At 33.6% G+C, this 19,363-nt stretch overlaps 1 protein-coding gene across 1 annotated transcript; it reads right to left on the bottom strand.

Annotated features, from left to right (window-relative positions):
- Positions 1–1,701: 1,701 nt before the first annotated feature.
- LOC115950855 (protein ACTIVITY OF BC1 COMPLEX KINASE 8, chloroplastic) lies at positions 1,702–16,657 on the bottom strand. Its single transcript, XM_031068120.1, has 21 exons — positions 16,051–16,657; positions 14,816–14,951; positions 13,079–13,245; positions 12,562–12,682; positions 12,280–12,380; positions 11,825–11,923; positions 10,523–10,633; positions 10,317–10,396; positions 10,139–10,208; positions 8,702–8,775; positions 8,523–8,592; positions 8,312–8,400; positions 7,396–7,520; positions 6,055–6,135; positions 5,904–5,964; positions 5,757–5,811; positions 5,534–5,632; positions 5,362–5,451; positions 4,402–4,461; positions 4,184–4,307; positions 1,702–2,209 (listed from the first exon to the last, which is right to left on the bottom strand). The coding sequence occupies exons 1-20, from the start codon at positions 16,507–16,509 to the stop codon at positions 4,191–4,193; spliced, it is 2,265 nt and encodes a 754-aa protein (XP_030923980.1). The 5' UTR covers positions 16,510–16,657; the 3' UTR covers positions 1,702–2,209; positions 4,184–4,190.
- Positions 16,658–19,363: the final 2,706 nt, after the last annotated feature.

Genomic DNA, 19,363 nt, shown 5'->3' with positions numbered 1-19,363 from the left:
CAAACTTCTTCTTCCGAATATATAAAACATTTTAAACGTGATGTGATTAAGCCAAATACCCAATGCATAATCAAATTCAAAAATTTTAATAAGATTTTGAAGTGACGTAATAGAAATATGTCATTATTCCCAAGAAAAAAAGTGTTGGTTATAACTTTATATATAATGATTATAACCAAGAGTACAAAGGGGAAATTTAGACAAATTTTTTCGTACAAATAAGAAGTATTGTGTTAATACCATCATAATCTAATCTAACACCTAATCCAACATATGAAAAATGAGTAGATAAATAAATAATTTTAAACACAATTGAATTTTTTTTTTCTTAAAAATATCAAAGAATACACAAATGAGATAAAGAATATGAGCAATACAAAATATTCGTAAATGCTTAAAACAATTACTCATGCATCTAAAAATATCATATAAAGACATAACAATTTGCTGCTAATTTGGTAATCAAAATATTTACAAATAATGAAAAAAAACTGCACAGATACCATCTTCTTCAACTGCATTAACTGTTCTTCATCGTATTATCCAAACTATCCAGATATTTTCCAAATAAACTAAAACCAGACAACAACACAAAATATGGACATATTATAATATGATTTTTCCCTAAATTTGGTCAACAACATTAAAACTATTTTGTGTTGTAAATAAAATAATAATAAAAAAAATACTTGCATCAAGTAACACATATAAATTAGTCAATAATAAGACAATGGGAGTACAAACCTCATAAAAAATCCAACAAAAAAATGAAAAAATAAAAAGTGAGAGAGAGAGAGAGGGTGAGAAATAACCTTTTTTGTGTGGGAAAAATTTGTGTAAAATGGGAGTGAGTGACAAATTTATGGTAAGAAGATGAAAATAAGAAAAGTCAAAATAAATGAAGGTAAAGGGACAAAATTATATATAAAGTTAAAACCGTCTAAGAGGAATATATATAGATAATACCTAGTTATAATATCAAAATTAAAGTAGGTGAATATGTAAAATTAAAACCATCTAAGATGAATTTGTAAAGCCAATGTATTTATATATTTAATATTGTCAAAAAAAAAAAATTAAAGGTAAAAATAATTATGAAAAACAATGATAATGTGGCAATGACATAGAGGATGAGGTGGCTTAACAGAAGTATAGCAACAATAAATGCTACGTTTCAGCTTTTAGATATATATAGATTTCTAGCATTTTTATTGTCACCAATCACAACTTACCATCTAAGCATGTATGAAAAAGGCTTTATCCGTAGGCTCTGTCAAAAACAAAAATGGATACCACGTTGAAGGCTTTATCCATAGGCTCTGTCAAAAACAAAAAAGGATACCACGTTGAATAAAAACAAGGCAGTTTGGATGAGTAAGGATGGCCCTCTAACATTCACCCTCAACATCCAAACAAGGGAAAATTACAGCTACCAGCCAACAAAAGGCGACAGCAAAAATGAAAACTTAGCTAAACAACTTTCAAATAAGAGCGCACATGTGAATACCCAGATGTGTACAATTGTTTGGAAAGAGTACTTCTTCTTTGTCGATCCATGTGCTAAATTTGCTTCAAGTACAGACAGTTGCTCGAAATTTACACAGATTGATTGTGCCAAAAAAGATTAGAGCAAAGAGAATAAAATTGTGAGGTTTGCAACCATCATTATTACAATTTCCATCAGAATTATTGAAACAAATGGGAGAAGCAAAAAGGGGGAGCACATTTTATTAAACAATTTTCTTCATGGTACAAAATTATACACAGGCTAATGTTCATCCCATCCTGTCAAATATGATGGGATGCTACAGTGCCAACATCTACAATATATATGTCATAAATGTAACTCCTGAGTAGGGCTGAGAGCTATCATTTATGGCCATCAGCCTGCCAATAAAGTCACCACGTCTAGAGACTCTAGTCCTTTTGGGAACATCCTTGTTGAAACTTATAATTACAACAAAGTGACTTTAGCTAACCAATTTGCAAGTTTGATCTCATTATAATTATGAATTTGAAGAATCCAGCGAAAATGTTCAGCCTCGAGAAGTTTTTTTTCTCATGAATCAGAGAGTCGGAAGTTTTTGCTCATATTGATGGTATAAGAACCTTGCATGAAGTGCACCTTTAAGCTCTTATTTTCTTCAAATGACTGAATGTTGCATGTTTGATTAGAAAGCTTTATATGAGCTGAATCTCCACTCTAGATCTGCAATGAACCCAACCAAATGAACCGTGGTCCATAGTAAGATTGATATAACAGGAACATTTCACAGCAGTGACAATAATATAGCATAAAAACTGTAACCAGTAAAATGCTTCACAATCCCTAAAGATCAGAAGAATGATTGTGCAAAATGGTCAACATGCAAAGGCACATTATTATAGCAATTAGGAATTTTTCGTAACTGTTCATAAATTAGTTATACTGCAACAAAGAATTTGCACTTCATCAATTTATTTGCCATCAGCTTAATTAGTGAGCTCCTATATGGCCTGTAACTTATTATCTATGCTAGTGGCTGAGGCTCTCAGTAACTTATTTCCAAGGGCAAGAATAGTGAATGGATGATGGTTGTTAAAAAATTACATATATCGAATCCCGATGATCCACTTTACGTGGTTGGAACTATTTTGTTCAGTGATATAATGAGCTGGCTCAAGAAAGTCTTACTCCTAAGTGCTTTATATCAGTCTTTAATTTGAGAATAAGATGAGATATTTAGGATTTGTTTGGGATCCACTTATTTTGCTGAAACTGAAAACTTTTTGCTAAAAGTACTGTAGATAAAGGTAAAAGTTAGCTGAAATAATACAATCTATGAATAGTATCAAAAAGTATAATGGAGTCCATAAATAGTAGTAAAAATAAGCTGAATAGTAAAATAAGTTGGTTTTTTAAGCTGGAGCCAAACACACACTTAATGATACCGAAAATCTATGACACAAAGAGTTTAGGTTCCTAATTGCTCATCATGGACAACCCAAAGGTGCTACAGATTAAATTGCTAAGTTTGGAATTTGCACAACTATAAAAAAAAGGAATTATTATGTTTTAACTTGACATCCTATTTAGGGAATAAATCAACTTAATAAAGTTTGTCCACTTTCATGTAAGTGTTAGAGAATGCCAGAAAATTGTGGCTACCCTTTTATTATAAGCTGTCTTGCAATAATGTGGGTATATGTGAGATAAAGGTATTGGCAGCTGCTTAGCCAAAAAAAAAAAGAAGATAAAAGGTGGAGGCATTGGAAGCTGGTGCAGTTAGGTTTTTCCAGTGTGAACATTGTTTTGCTCTTGGCAGACCTTATCACCATGGTACAATGAATGAATGGTACATGCACCCATTCTCCTTGCTCAATGCTTGATGGGATCAGTTAGGTACACCTATTTAATGAATGCCTTCCATGGGCTCTGGGTCCTACCCTGTCTTACTCATACAAAAGGGGAGTGTGGTGGTCTTGGCAGATTTTGAGAACAATTTTTCAGTCTTCCATTCCACACTCCCAGGTACACCCTCCAGTACAGCTTGTTTGAACAGATTCATTGAACAAGATAAATATTGCCGACATCAGAAGGTTGATGAACAATGACAAGTCATTTTATCATCTGCTAGTTCTTCTTCTTTTCTTTTATTTTAAATTTTTTTTTTTTTTTCTGAATAACATTAATGACATATGTTGAATGAAACAAATAACATTACTCCCCACAAGGAAGATATCCCATCTCCCACACCCACAGAATTTGGGAAAACAGAGGGCACTGAGGAAATGGCAGTTCTCCTCGTTCACAGACTCCCATGCACATCAATTGATTGTTTAAATAAAATTTCATAAATTGAAAAAAGAGTTGCTTCTAGCCCAATTATTTTTCTTATAAAAAAAAGAAAAATAAAAAACTTGGATTATTCGGTCACGCGTATCTGACACAATTTTTAAGCTGTCTAGAATGAGAGGAAATTGAGAAGGCTGAATTATTGAATATAAAGAGGCTTCAATGAATGTTAAAAACAAAAAAAGCTTGTTTTCTTTTATATGTAAGATATTTTGTCTTATGTGTCCTGTAGATGTACTTGTATAAAGGGAGTTACTTGGGGCCAGGCATGGCTTATATTATTAAAGAGTCTTGCACAGATGATTTAGAGAACTAAAACATTATATAAACAAACTACAGAAATCTTACCAATTGTTTAAGCAGTTCCTGTAACCAACCTCTCCTGTTCATCTAATTTTCTGACCTTTAGAATACCAAATAGAACTTGAAAGCCAAAAAATGCGCAGATGGCATATGCTATAGTGGCAGGCACCTAAAAAGGAACAATTTGACCAAGCATTGAATAAGAGTTAAGCACCACAGACACTTTATTCTGCAAAGAACAAAAATTGTCACAGATGGCTTACTCGAATGGAATTGAAATACAAAATTGTTGCAAGGTTTATTAGACTTCCAGCAGCTACAGCCTGTTAGTCAGAAGAAGATACAATCAAGGAGAGATAAAATGATATAAAGAATATTCAATTTTTTTTTTCTGATAAATATCAGTCAAATTTATGAGATAACCTGTCCAAAAGATATAGAGAGGAAACTGGAAATGTTTTCATTAACATTTTAAATCTCTAGGCTAAAACTTGTCATGGTAATCTCTAGTCTTTTTTAAAAATAAAAAATTACCTTATTTCCAAAACTGTACAAAGTTTCTAGTTCATGTCATGGTATTAACTACTTACAAACAGATATTCAATACTTTTCTTTTTTCTGTTTTTGGTGACCTGACCATGTGTTAAAAGCAAAAACCATTGTTATTTGAAAAAACTTGAGCATTTTGTAAGTACACACAACTTCCCATCCCCATGCACAGATCTTTCTTAGATACAGCTCTCTTCAAAATAGAAAATCAATACCTTATTTTCACATTTCAATTTAAAGTTGCATAAAATACCAATCAAAATAGTGATTTGACAATGTTAGCATGTATGCTAAAAAATGGATTCCAAAATCTTCCAAAGAAATTATATCACCTAAGATATTGGTACAGAATTTCGGAAAGTGATGATTACTGCCACATCCAATAGCCTTCTTCATATAGACACGAAGCGGTCTACCATGTCTCCTTTATTTTTTTTATGTTTTTTCTTCTCCTTTTTCTTTATTCCCCCTTGTTTTGGTGCTCTGGGATTTGGGAGCCCCAAGGGCCCAATAACCATCCATGTTTCACAAATTCTTTTATTTGTATTTGAAGAAACCACAAAGAAAATAAATAAATTTTTTTGTGAGACTATCATGTGCTGAAACAATTTCATCTAAGAGTTCATGAGAAAGACTTGCATAATTCCACTAGGAGATCAGCCAGCAAAACTCACATTCCCTATTGTTCTCTGAACAGCCGCAACACGCTGGAATGCCCTCTCAGACTCCAAAGTACGAACTCGCAGTTTAAGATCACCTTGCTCCTGTATTAAAAGGAGAACAGAACATCAAAATGAAAGCCACATCAAGAAAACATATATCACATAAACAATTTTGAATAAATACCAATCGTTGGATAATTTCTGCAAGCTTTTCAACTCTGTCAGCCTGTCTGAACAAGTTGTAGAATGCAATTGACTGTCTGTCCCATCTCTTTCTGATGTCCTGACAGATATAAGATTCACTAGGATATTAAGAAACATACCATATCAATATACAAGGTAACAGTAGAATCGAGAGAGTTTCATTTGCGTTCGGCCAAAAAAATAAAAAGATGAGTTTCATTTGCCTTTAAGATAACTTCAACTCCTGCTTCCCGAAATCTTAGCAACTCCATTGCATAGCTACAACGTAAAGCATCAAAGACAAGTCAGATAGACTGAACATATGGCTTGCTAAATCTCAAAGAGTTGGTTGAAACTAAGATTAAACTCACGGTTTAGCAATCTCAGTAATATCAAATCGAGGGTCAAGGCCTTTCCCAATGCCATCTAAAACTGCAGAAACGATCATAATTTACTATTCTTAGGTTCATGTATCATAATCCAATTCATAGCTATGAAGCGGCCGTGGTCTTTTTATATTACCTGAAAATGCTCTAACAACAAATGTGAATGTGGCAGGAAATCGAAAGGGTTGATCCGCAGCAATCGCTAATAAATCTTCCCCTATTAAGAGAATGCAATGGTTAGCATCTCATCAAGTTCATGGTGAATAAGTGAAAACCATAGTGCTTTCATTTGCTCCAAGGTAGAAAATTACACAACTAATTTTAGGGTAGGAAGTTCAAACATAAGACAGTATTTGTTTATTTTACTAAAGTTTTGCATACACAGGCATACACAAACATGTTACCACTGTACATAAATACTTTACATAATATTCAATGATACTTTTGCCACAATTCATTTAAATTGCTCTTGATAAATTACCAATTGTCCCAAAAGTTTAAACAATTAGGAAATGCTACCAATTGTCCCAAAAACTTAAGCTATTAGGAAATTATTAATTTAATCCTTTAACCAATATTCTAACACTCCCCTCATGTGTGGACCTAGACTCCCCCTTAATAAGTGAGGCCCAAAATGTGGGATTTTTAACTTTTAAAATGGGAGGTAGAGCAGAGATAGAGTTTGAATTCATGACCACTTGCTCTGATACCATGATAATTTACCAATTGCCCAAAGGCTTAAGCTGTTAAGAAATTATGAATTCAATCATTTAACCTATAGGAAATTATGAATTCATGACCACTTGCTCTGATACCATGATAAATTACCAATTGTCCCAAAAGTTTAAACAATTAGGAAATGCTACCAATTGTCCCAAAAACTTAAGCTATTAGGAAATTATTAATTTAATCCTTTAACCAATATTCTAACACTCCCCTCATGTGTGGACCTAAACTCCCCCTTAATAAGTGGGGCCCAAAATGTGGGATTTTTAACTTTTAAAATGGGAGGTAGAGCAGAGATAGAGTTTGAATTCATGACCACTTGCTCTGATACCATGATAATTTACCAATTGCCCAAAGGCTTAAGCTGTTAAGAAATTATGAATTCAATCATTTAACCTATATTCTAACAACTCTTACAAGACCTAAAGCTTTAATCTGCCAAAATACAGTTGCATGTGTTCCCATTAAACAGGTAGATAAATCTAACTCCAGAGTACGCCTTAATTCCCTAGGTCTCAAGTTACACAATGTGACCCCAGTACAGAATCTTTTCTGAAAAGCCAAGGCTACTCGTAAAACAGAGGATAGTTCTTGGATGAAGAATACTAGGACAAGATGCATTGTATTGATTGGGCCCACACCCACCACGTGTATTTAGCTCCCAAAATCTTTTAAAATGGTGCTATATTCAATATCTCATTAACAAGCATAGAACCTATCACAGGCACAAAATCTAGACCAGGTGAATTACCAATTGCAGCCAGCCTTTGTTTCCTTTTCATTACTCTTTCCTCCTTGCTCAATGGCTTTTTAAACCCAAGTTCCGCTGTTGTTATCTCTCTTTCTTTTCTTTGCGCAGCAAGACGCTCTTCAAAACTGCAAAATAGTCAGCTTAGAATTTCATTTCATGGTTAGAGAAAGGTTTAATCAGAAAAATAAAATAAAATAAGTCTTGAGATTTCACTGGTACTTCTTTGTTTTATGTTACCCAAGGGTCCCAGTGCTTATTTGAGGTTCACAGTGCAAAAAAAACAGTAGCATAATCAGTGCAGACAACATGTCGAGCTGTACTTAAAACAATATCATCGTACTAAAATACAAAATAACAGAATATCATGTATAGGTAAAGTCAGCACATTTTCAAATCCACCCTGTACATGATTAAAGATAACACAAGTATTAAAGTATAACTCACGGTTGACAGCACTATAACACTACCAACATTAGGCTAAAACATTATTCCAAAAGCTAATATCTTCACATCTGGTGGATTTTTAAATGACTTCTATGTCAGCTCTATCATGCAATAAATTAGTCAGGTAGAAGCATTGGTAGTGCTCTTTGAGTGTAATACATTTGACCTGACATAAAGGCATTCTGCCCAAGTGGGCATTTGAGGCATAGCTAAAGTTTAGCTTAGTTCTGTTTTTTGTCAAATAATAAATAATAATAAAAATTATTGGTAATTTTACACAAACAAAATAATATATCAACTGGCAGAATGCCTTTTTATCCAATCTTTAGCTCAAATGGCAAAATAACATATCAAAGAAAGTAAGCAAAAGCATTAATGAAATAAAATCTTTAAAAGAGAAAGAAAGATAAGAAATGGAACCCATGGGAATTTTCCACTCAACTCTCGCTATTATTCTCTACACTAAGAGCACCTGTTAAGGAAGAACTGTGCTGTTCGTCTGACAGCAGTCATATCTCCAGTAGGCACAAGAACACCCATTTGAATCATTGCCTGAAGGACCTGCACCAGCGCAAAAGTTTCCAATGATAAAGTAAACACAAACCAAGCATGGGAACCGCAATATTATTAACATATGGTAAAAGTAATGATGGCCACTTTTGCTTGAAAGTTGAAATAATTACCTTGTCTGGATCCTTCTCATAAACTCCATAGAATGTTTCCAGTAAACCTTCTCTGATATTTGGACTGATACTGCAAGTTAGAGACAGAAAATGCACAGGACAGTCACGAAAGAAAAATTGATAAATGTACTTGTCAGTAAATTCTTACAGTAGATAGACAGCAAAGGGTCCAGAAATACCTTCCCATCATTCCAAAATCATAAAAAATCAACCTACCACCGTTGACATCATCAACGGCAATATTTCCTGGATGCTGCAGATAGGAATAAAAAGAGGTTCTGATTACATCTAGCTGATAGATATTTAATAGCAGGATTGTATGTGATTATAAAAAAAAATGCGGACACAGTTTCCTTAATTGTAGATCACAAATGGATCCTTAAAAACCTGAGTAAGACAGAAAACATGGAATTCTAACAAAACTTCTCTGTCATGGCTATTCTATTGAAACAGCATTAAATAAGAGAAAAGACACAAACAGATATATTCAAACTAACAGCCAAGAGGGATTGATAAAACCACTGTTCAAGAACAGTATAGTGCGAGGGTTTTCTAGACCACTTTTTAAATTATTTATATGATTCTAATATATATTTCATAAGAGTTCTCTTTCTCCTCTTTACAATAAATCTGTCTTGCCTATATCCAACAATATAAAAAGGAGACCTCATTTTAGCTTCTTTTTTTCTTTTTTTTTTAATCAAGGATGCATATTGAAAAACCACTGCGACAATGCAAATCAAATACGGTGACCATAAATGTGTTTGGGTTGGAATCAGATTTGTCAGGTTGTTCAATGCTGTTCCCTTAACCCTGGTTGACTTTTAGAAAATGCCACTGCACTCCACCAGAGTTGCCCTTTTCCTTATCTAATACCACCGTATCATGGAGGGACAGTCTGACACCAAACAAAATAAGAATTACAAATAGAGACTCGTCCAACTCCCCCATCCCCCCTTCTTTCTATCTTCCTGACCCCGCTCATCGGCTCATGTCTGTGATATCTAGGAGACTGAACTTTTCAAATTAAACATGTTAACTTTATGCGCATTGTAGTCCAAAGTCAAAATACTTTTCTCCAAATAAAAAAAAAAAAAAAAAAAAAAAAAGCTATAAATTACAAATTAAGCGTCCGTTGATTCCAATTATAGATTAAAATTAAGAAAGAATATTTTTCTTCATAAATGATATTTTAATTTCAAGTTTTCGGGGGGGGCGGCGGGGGGGGTGGGGTGGTGGGGGGTGTGTTAGAATTCTAGCGTTTTAGCTGGTGCATCAGGTGAATGCCACAGCCTGGCAAAACTCACACTTCAAAATGTTAGGGACATCCTGTAAAGCATGAGCCTTGACACATTGTTGCCTCAAGTGTGCAGCAGATTTTTAGAGAATCATTCCATAAGGCAAGCCTTCAGACATAGTTGTTGCACATCATTAAAAATTAAATATAAAAAAACAAAAACAAAATCAATGTAAGTGCATAAGCAATATGCAAGCACAATAAACTTCTGCTCTGGAATCATTTTATAATTCCACAAAGTAGTCCTAATTGGACAATTGTAAGCATACTTCAAAAAATAGTATAGAACCAAAAATCAAAAGCAACAGTAGGAACTCACAGGATCAGCATGGAAAAAACCATGAGACAGAATTTGTTCCAAGTACGATTCAACAGCATATCGACCCAACCTACAGAATGTGGCACTAGAATCATCAGGTCACATGTGATGTGTAAGAGTTGAAGGTCACTTGCAAAAATGATTTCACCAAGATGAAAAGGGAGGTAATTGGATTAACCTTTGGCGATCAACGCCCAGCTGATCCAAAGCTTTTATCTTGTTTATCTTGATCCCTGGGACATACTCCATTGTCAGAACCTACATGCATAAAATTATAATGATAATAATTAGAAAGGAGAGAGATATTAAAAAGAAAGGAAAAGAAAAAAAAAAAAAAAAACTAATGTTCACTTGTTGGGAGGTCACTATACAGAAGAATTAAACCTGCGGTGTTGTGTATTCCCAGAATATTGATGGAACTTTCATGTAATCCATATTTTTGAAGTTACTTGCAAATAATTCTGCATTTGCAGCTTCCTTGGTGTAATCAATCTCCTGAAATTTCAAATTTCAGGTATGGAGAAGAAGAGAGAGAAACAGAAACAGAGAGAGGAGCTGAATATGAAATTAAAAATAAAGTACGTTCTGCATCAATGATCTATTAGGGACTGAAAAATGCAAAATAAAATAAGATCACAGCGTATTTTTAAACTTCTGCTTATCACATCTAATCTGTTGGCTCATAAAAGGTTGAACTAAAATGGCAACCCAACACAATTTTCTTTCACAAATAGGATTTGAATTTTCCCATAGTTATAGCCTGCAAAGCAGCTCATGTACAATCTTCCATCAGAAGCCTTGTTCATCAAACCACTTCAGAACATTATGTTATATTCAGTACAGAATCAGTCTACAGCATATTCAGCAATATCTTGTTCTCTCACTAGAATAGCATTCCTCAATGAACCATCAGGAAATCAATTTAATTCCAACTTGAATGACTAGAATGTCAACTTGACCATAATATCTAACATGACTACATGATGGCCCCATGATGCTAACTGGAACGTCATTGTAAGCTCTTTATTATCAATTAATTGATGTTTGGATCACCTATGGGGAAAGGGGATCAAAACCAACCAGGCCAGTGCACTGTTAAGGAAACATGTCCAACAAACTAGATTTATACTAGAAGCAAATGGATTGAGTAGCCTTTTTCTAACACCACAAGATCAGGCATTTATAAAAAGGATTTTGGTCATAGTCAACAGGGCAGGATACCACACTCAACTTGCCCTGTTTGACCATAAGAAATTTGAGAGGTCATTAGCCAACTTCATTGGCACATTCTGCTTCAACATTTTACTTTATGCTGGTCACAGACAAGATAACTCATAGAGCATCGTTTACTAGCAACATTGACTCACATTCTCCTTTTTCTTCCCTCGGCCTCTGTTGCATGACTGAGCTTCGCAATCAACTTTCTCTAGTATTGTCCTTAATGTTGTTGCACAAAATCCCTCAAATGATTTAACATAATATTACTAGTCTATTTCTTTGTGGGCCTTACTCTTCCATATCAACATCCTTGTCTCAATTAAATTCATTTTACATTATGGATATGTTTCTTCTTTAAGCATAGCAACCCTTATAGTCATGTTGTGTGCCTTAAATTTATGAAAAATAGTAAGGTAGTTTCATAATAAATCTAACATAAGAATGAGGCAACCAAGGCAATGTGACTACCTGATATAAGACATTAGCACACTCATCATAGATAGCAACCCAATCCCTCTTTGCACCGTCTGACTTTGGGTCAACTTTTTGAAGATATTCTGCAATTACCTGAAATAAACAATGACCATGCACATTATAACTGCAAAACCCCTAAAAGTAAAAACAAGTTACCCCTCAAATGCATTCCACATATAATTTTGTAAAACAATGTGGATGCCCATATAGATGTAAACACAACATAGACGCATAGAGACATTAAAAATTAAAAAGAAAAATTAAATTAAAAGCCTCCAAGTTTCTTCATTACCAATACCATGATATCACAATCATGGTATATTAAGTAATATATCTAATGAAAAATGTCAATTTTTCCGGGACAAAAGACCAAAAGTCAAATTGATGAATAATTAGGATTTCACGACTATAATGACCACTAAAAGAATAATGCCAAAAAGAAAACTAACCCTCAGGTTTTTAAGATCAATATCAAAAAGACCCTTGAGACCAGGCCTTTGTACTTTAACAACAACTTCCTGTCCCTTCAATCTTGCACGGTGGACCTGACCTGTATAAATTAGATAACAGAATTTGATAATTCAAAATTTATCAGCTATGAAACTGTAAACCTAAAAACAGCTTTACCATTATAAAAAATGAATAAAAAAAAATAAGGAACACTTGAGCTAGGTTAATTTACTTTCGCACAAATTTCTGTATAACAAATGTCAAAAGCAAATCAAGGTTACCAAGACTAGCAGCAGCTATTGGTTCATAGTCAAAACGATCAAAGATAGCAGTCACAGGAGCTCCAAGCTCTTCTTCAACTATAGACACAGCAGTCTCTGATGGGAAGGGAGGAACTTGATCCTGAAGCAAAAAAGCAATTCAGTTCTAACATAAAGAATTGCCAAATAGAAAAAGATAGCAAACCAATAATATTCAGTGAATGTTGTTCACTTGTTCTTTGCGAAAGGTAAGGAGAAAAACATGGTTAGCTTTTATATTCAGAAACTTAATAGAAAAGCAATGGTAAATGTCCAAAAGGGTGGGGGAAAATAGTAATTAATAAATTATTAAGCCAATGAGCTCTAGCTCAAACAACACTTCCTTCTTCCATAAGAATGGGTGGAGTGAGGCCGTGGGTTAAAAATACACAGGGTGCACGAGTAACTGACCAATAGAAAAAATTTAGCTTAGCATTTGTGACAAGAAAAAAAAGGGCTATCAACACTCATAAATGATATTTAATAAAACAACTTGAACCTGAAGTTCTGACAACTGATCAACATATTCTTGAGCAAGAATGTCCACCCTTGTGGAGAACTGCTGGCCAATTTTGATGAATGTAGGACCTAATCTCAAAATACTTTCTTTAAGCCATTTGGCAAGGGCCTTCCGCCTTAAAGTTTTCTTCTCTTCTGTCATTCCTCCTGCAAATTCACATATTTGATATTACGTCTAGATTCAACCACCACCTCTCCAGAAAAGAAAAAAAAAAAAAAAAAAAAAAAAAAAAAAAACTCAAGTTATGTATTGCTCGAGAATTCTAGATTTCAAGCCCTCGGCAATTGCTCTACAACAAAATCTTCTAAAGCAAAACCTTACAAGAAAAATGTCATAATGAAACAACAGAAACAAAAAGAGAATGAAAGCATAATTGCAAACACTCTAAGTAATTACAAAGATCAGCAAGGTCTATATTAGTTTCAAATCCTTGTGATCATCTAGTGGGCCTTGACCATCTGGACTACCTCACATGACAAGGTAGGACTATTAGAAGTTCTATTTCACAGCCATCCCAACCAGAATAGGGGACAAGAACTAGTTGTAAACTAAACATAACTTTTGGAGTGAAAGATTTGAACACCTTTTTTAGGAAAAGAAAAATAGCACAAATGGGTTCATGCAGCCAACACCAAGTTGTTGGGATCAAGGCATTATTAAATACCATAAAGGGTTAATGACTCAACCGAAGTATTCATAATACATTCTTCTTCTCTTTTTGGAAATATAAATAAAACTATATTACAAAAAAGATGAAAAGGTACAATGAAAAGCCAAAGCACACAGGCAGTGTGCCAAGAACCATAAAAACAACAATTATGCATGATAAGTACAGCTATCTAGCAAATCTGATAAGGAAGTAAACGTAAAAATTTCCGAAGCATTTGTCCATTTGAGCAAATTCTGGAAGAAAGAAAGCTTTAAATATTCATAATACATTATTTGTTAGTTTTCGTCAAGAATCTATTATAAACTTAACTTTCAAAAGCTACTTGCTGTGTTTGTTAGATGACTCAACATCAAAAACACTTATGAGGCAGCCAACATTGTTCATTCTGAGATCCTAATAGCAATGACCAATCATAGTGCATTCCTATGCTAACAAATCCAGTGAGAAGGTAACATGGTGCAAAAATCCCAATGAGATAATCGAATAATGAGAACAAGAACTCCTTCACTTGGTCAGCTGGTTTAAGGAGCAGGAGAGGACAGTATTGTTCTTTGTGCCATTGCTCAGTGATGAGTTCATTTCTGCTTCTGTTGGCCATGTCATAGGAAATTTTTTCTCCGTTCCCTGAGAATCCAATTCCAATGCCTATAGGTTTTATTTATGATCACGTTAGTTAAAATAGTTCATCTTCTCTCAACCATTGATACCATGTTTGGATCAGTGTAGCTTGCTCCTGATTGGAATCTAATAGGATTTATTCTTAGAAAGCAATTCCAAGTTTTGATGGTATAAACCTTTGGTAATGTTGTACCATGGGCTTATGAGGACTTTCTTTTCATCCTTGACACTTGCAAAGTATTTTGCATTAAGGCTTAAATATTGCAAAAGGCTTGCTTTATTTCTTCACTAGGACTCCTAGATGGATAAGTAAGAGCCAGATTTTCAGAGCTATTAAGAATGCAACAGTTGGAGTTTTAGTTAAGAAAAAAGCCTTAACTACATGCTTTCCATTGTTTGAAAATTTTCAACCAGTAGAAGCACCTGACCTCGATAAGAGAACTTTTGATTGTTCAACCAAGCCTTAAAGATAAATGCTAGAACAAATCCCCATATTTCCAAGGTTCTCTGTATTGTTGAGTAGGTTTTGAATCTACTCCAACGGCCACCAGGTGTAACAGAAACCTGCAAAAGCCATATTTTAGCAAAACATTATTCTCAACATATATATAGGTTACCCTTATGAACTTATGTATATAAAAAAAAGAAAGCTAAGCTTCAAAATAACTTAAAACAAGATAATTATTTCTTGAAAACGTTCTGGTCAATATGTCATTAACAAATATGTATTTGCCATATACCAACTGGCCTGATTCCGAGAATATATTTGAGCACAAAAAAAAAAAGGAAAAATAAACAAAAACAAGCAAACAAACCTTTGAGAATATATTTGTAACTTGTAAAGAATATCTTCACAAATATGCATAATTTTATATAAAAGCTAGAAGGCCTGAAGTCAGCTCAAAGTCGTAAAATTGCATGCTGAGATTTTTAATTATTCCTGACTAACAAATACAACAACAAAGCTAAATTCCCAAAACTAAGGGGTTAGCTTTTTTATAGCCAAAAAAAAAAACTACTTATGGGCTTATGGATCCTTAACAGACTAATTAGGACTGTTTAAATGTATATTTCTCCATCCTAAATCATACTCTCTGTCACCTCCTTCACTAACATTTCTTTTCTTTTCTTTTTTTATCACTGCAACCTCCTCCTTTGTCTGAGCTTGGAACCAGCTATGGGACAAAAAAAAAAAATATGATCACTAAGTACAGACACAGATGAAGTTATAAACTAAACTAATGACAACTAAAATCTATCAAAAACCACCATGTCAAACACCACCAACCAACTAGTACCCTAACTTCCATGATTGATAGCTAAAGTTATATTCTTCAATAACACATATTAAACCAATGTCTCTTTGCACACGTCCTAGATGTAATAGAATAGGCAAGAACATAAAGTAGCATTTCTGTGAAATATCCCACATAAGATTACACAATTCTTTCTCCCATACAACACCAACAACAACAACAAACACTCACTCTGCATTCCTTGGCATAGAGTTGGGTCCTTCAAAATCGAACCCTTAAATTTTCAAATTCAACTAAACCTCTACTCCAAAACAATAATATCACAGCAAAAGAAACACTATTCCTTCAAATACCACAGAATTGAAAAATCAAAATTAATTAATATTTATATATATATATATATATACCTCAACTTCTTTCCCGGCTTGCTTGAACCACGCATCTTCTTTACCGATCTCCTCTAGCCTTCTCTTCCTTCCGTCCTCCTTCGCCGCCGAATCCTCCACCACCTCCGCTGCCGCCGGCGCCGCCACACCATTTCCATTCACATACTTCACCAAGCTCCCATTCTCACTCTCCACCGCCGCCGCGCCATTCGAGTACCTCCTCTCCTCGTACCGAGTAGTGGCAGCAGCTCCATTATTTCCATTCAATTCCTTGATCAACTTGCTCTCTCTCTCATCGACTTCCACCACCGCGCTTCCTTCTTCCTTCAAAGCTCTGATTCGACGAGTCCGAACAGAAACACAACCGTACCTAAGGTTTCTAGAGAGAGAAGAAGGTTTAGAGAGAGAAACCCGGCGCTTGAATGTGGATTGTGGAGAGAGAAAAAGGAGCTCGGGTAGCAGTAGTGAAGTAGTGGCCATATTTATCAAACTCCAAACTCTAACCCTAATTTTTCATTACAGAGAGAGAGAGGAGAGAGAATTGAAAATTTTGGAAGGCTCAAAATTTGTGGTTGTGACAGTGAAGAAGAAGTGAGAAGAGGAAGAGACTAACAGAGAGTGAAAGACAAAAAAAAGAATAAAATAGTATTATGAATAAATAAATAAATAAGTGAAAAAACAAGAAATGGAGGGAAGCAAGTGGAGGTAGTTGGGACACGTGGGAAGCGGGAAGATGAGTGTTGAGGATTTGGGGGTTTCTGATTGGTTGAGAACCTTCACGGATTGCTTTTAACCACAAACGTGGAAACTTTTTTGGACGCTTTTTGGCTTACGTGTTATCCCACACTTCCAGTTGTTCCTGCCTTCTTTTCTTTTCTTTTTTCTTTTTTTTTTTTAAATATTTATGACATGAATTGAATACAATGAACAATGTGGCTACGAATAAATTTGAAAACTGGATTGTAACTCGTATTTATGGAAACATTTCACATGACGAGGATAAAATGGTGCTATTTGAATAAGTGAGATACTCATCATTATGAATGGATTACTTAATACCAATTAAGAAAAAAAAAATGATAGATTTTGGTTTTTTTTTTTTTTTTTTTGAGAGAGGATGATAGATTTTGTTGTAACATGTTTAAGGCTTTTTTTTTTTTTTTTAAGAGTTTTAAACTATAGCATCAACTTCTAATGATAACTCTTTATCATCAAACTAAGACACCATTCAATTTATGGTGTAGGCAATGATTGAAGTCCAAATCTCTTATTTAACTATCAGAAACTTTATCAATTGAGTTAATTGGAACCCACAAAATATAGTTTGTAAAATTGTTTGGGATTTTTCTTTTACTTCAAAATTTATATCTAACTAATTAGTAATTAGTTAGATATAAATTTTGGAGTAAAATACTATATGGTTAGAATTTCGGTGAACAAACAAATTGGGACGGAATGAGTAATTAATTAGATATAAATTTTGTAGTAAAATACTATAATGGTTAGATATAAATTTCGGTGTTTGGTGACCATTTTATATATATATATATATATATATATATATAATTGTTAGAATTTAAAAATACTATTAGAGTATTCATATTAGTTTGTGCAAACTATCTTTCTATTTTAGCATAAAAACCTACTTTTTTTTATTTTACACACCTACTTTCCAAAATACCTCAAATTAGATTATTTATTTTACATTACATTTCATTAAAATATCATTTTTTCTTAATTTTTTTTTTAATTGCCTCTCTTTCTTCACACACATTAACCACTATTCACATTCTTCCTCCATCCTCAAAATACATAAAGAAAGGCTAAAAAACTTAGTACAAAATGAATATTGTCAATGTAAATTTATACCGTTACTGTAACAACTCTGCAAATTTATACATCTTTAACTTGATTGATTTGGATAATTTTAGGGCTAAAATGTGTAAAATTAAGCACTTTTTTTTCTATTTTGGATTGACGGATGCAAATGCTCTTTCTGGCTATGTTGCCCACCATTTGAACCTGCCTCCCTAGACCCCCAAGTACCTTTTATAACAAGGGAGTTACCAACTCATCTAAAGAAGTACAGTGATTTTTGTGACATGTACAACAAATAGAGAATTGTAATATATTGCGATTTCTTTTTTTTTTTTCTTTTTTTTTTATCTTATGCATAAGGAACTCAATAATTAATATTGAATTAAGTATGTCATTATATATTTTATATTTTATGATGAGTATGTTGTATTAAAGTGTTTTCTAATTTTAATTTGATTGATCAAATTTTAACATTTTTCTTTTTTTTTTTTAATGTTTAATTTTTCATAATTAACCTCATGGTTCAACTAGTGATTCATAGGTTAACTAGATCACCAATGTTTCAAAGCCTACATCTAGTCAAGTTCCATCAAGACATATATTAACAGTGAACCTTCAGGAAAGTTAGGGGGAGCACATTGATTATCATTGGCATGGCTAATGCAAGACCTCTCTTTTTTCTTTTTGGTATTTCTCTTGATTTCCGTTCAAGATATACCTTTCAGACGAAACTAACACATTGTTGTGGAAGAATGCTACTAAGAATTGCTTGACTATTAAGCCCAATAGTGAAAAAAGGCAAAGAGAAATTAAAGAGGTGAAAGCAATGTTTAAACCACCAATTCCCCAAAGTATCTCGTGTTTGGTAAAGCAAGTTGAGCCTACATTTTCTATTCCAAATTGTACTGCGCCCAATGCTCAAGTAACAAAGTAGCAATTTCATCTAGTATTGAGATTCTCCAACAGTTGAATTTCTTGGTTTATATTTATATAAAATCAAAGAAAAATATGATGAACTTAAAATATTGGAATCGTGACTTCTGAATCACAATTTTTTAGTTCAAAAAAGCTGAGTGTGCCTACTATTTGCACGAGTGTGTACGATAGAAAAATTTCATATTTTAAAGCTAGATGAACTAGATATTCCAACTTTTTCGGTTGTGGTGTGTTCGCGCACGAATCTGTATGGTAGGGTGTAGAGGCTTAAATTTGTGACGTGGGGTGCAAAGTATAAATTGTGTATAAGCAAATGAAGAGATAAGATAAAAAGTTATCCTTGCATCAAATTATAAAATAAAATAGATTGTGTATAAGCAAATGAAGAGATAAGATAAAAAGTTATCTTTGCATCAAATTATAAAATAAAATAAAAAATGGTTATTGTTTACTACATGCGGAAGTGAGTGTATGAAATAGACATGACTCTTAAAACATTCTCAATCTTTTTCATTTGAGTTGTAAAAGGTAAAAACGAGACAAGGTTTAGTAAATAAATTTGAAAGCTCGAACATGGTCA

This window comes from Quercus lobata, chromosome 6 (genome assembly GCF_001633185.2).
Source record: "Quercus lobata isolate SW786 chromosome 6, ValleyOak3.0 Primary Assembly, whole genome shotgun sequence".
Classification (NCBI taxonomy): Eukaryota; Viridiplantae; Streptophyta; class Magnoliopsida; order Fagales; family Fagaceae; genus Quercus; species Quercus lobata.
Note: the sequence above shows the minus strand (reverse complement) of the source record. Positions and strands in the feature narration are given on the sequence as shown.

Excerpts from the sequence above, each read along its gene's own strand:
- LOC115950855 (XM_031068120.1), bottom strand. The coding sequence starts at position 16,509 with ATGGCCACTACTTCACTACTGCTACCCGAGCTCCTTTTTCTCTCTCCA. Across the intron at positions 14,952-16,050 it reads AAGCCGGGAAAGAAGTTGAG|GTTTCTGTTACACCTGGTGG; the intron begins GTATATATATAT and ends TGGCTTTTGCAG. Across the intron at positions 6,136-7,395 it reads ACAAAGGCTGGCTGCAATTG|GGGAAGATTTATTAGCGATT; the intron begins GTAATTCACCTG and ends TTCTCTTAATAG.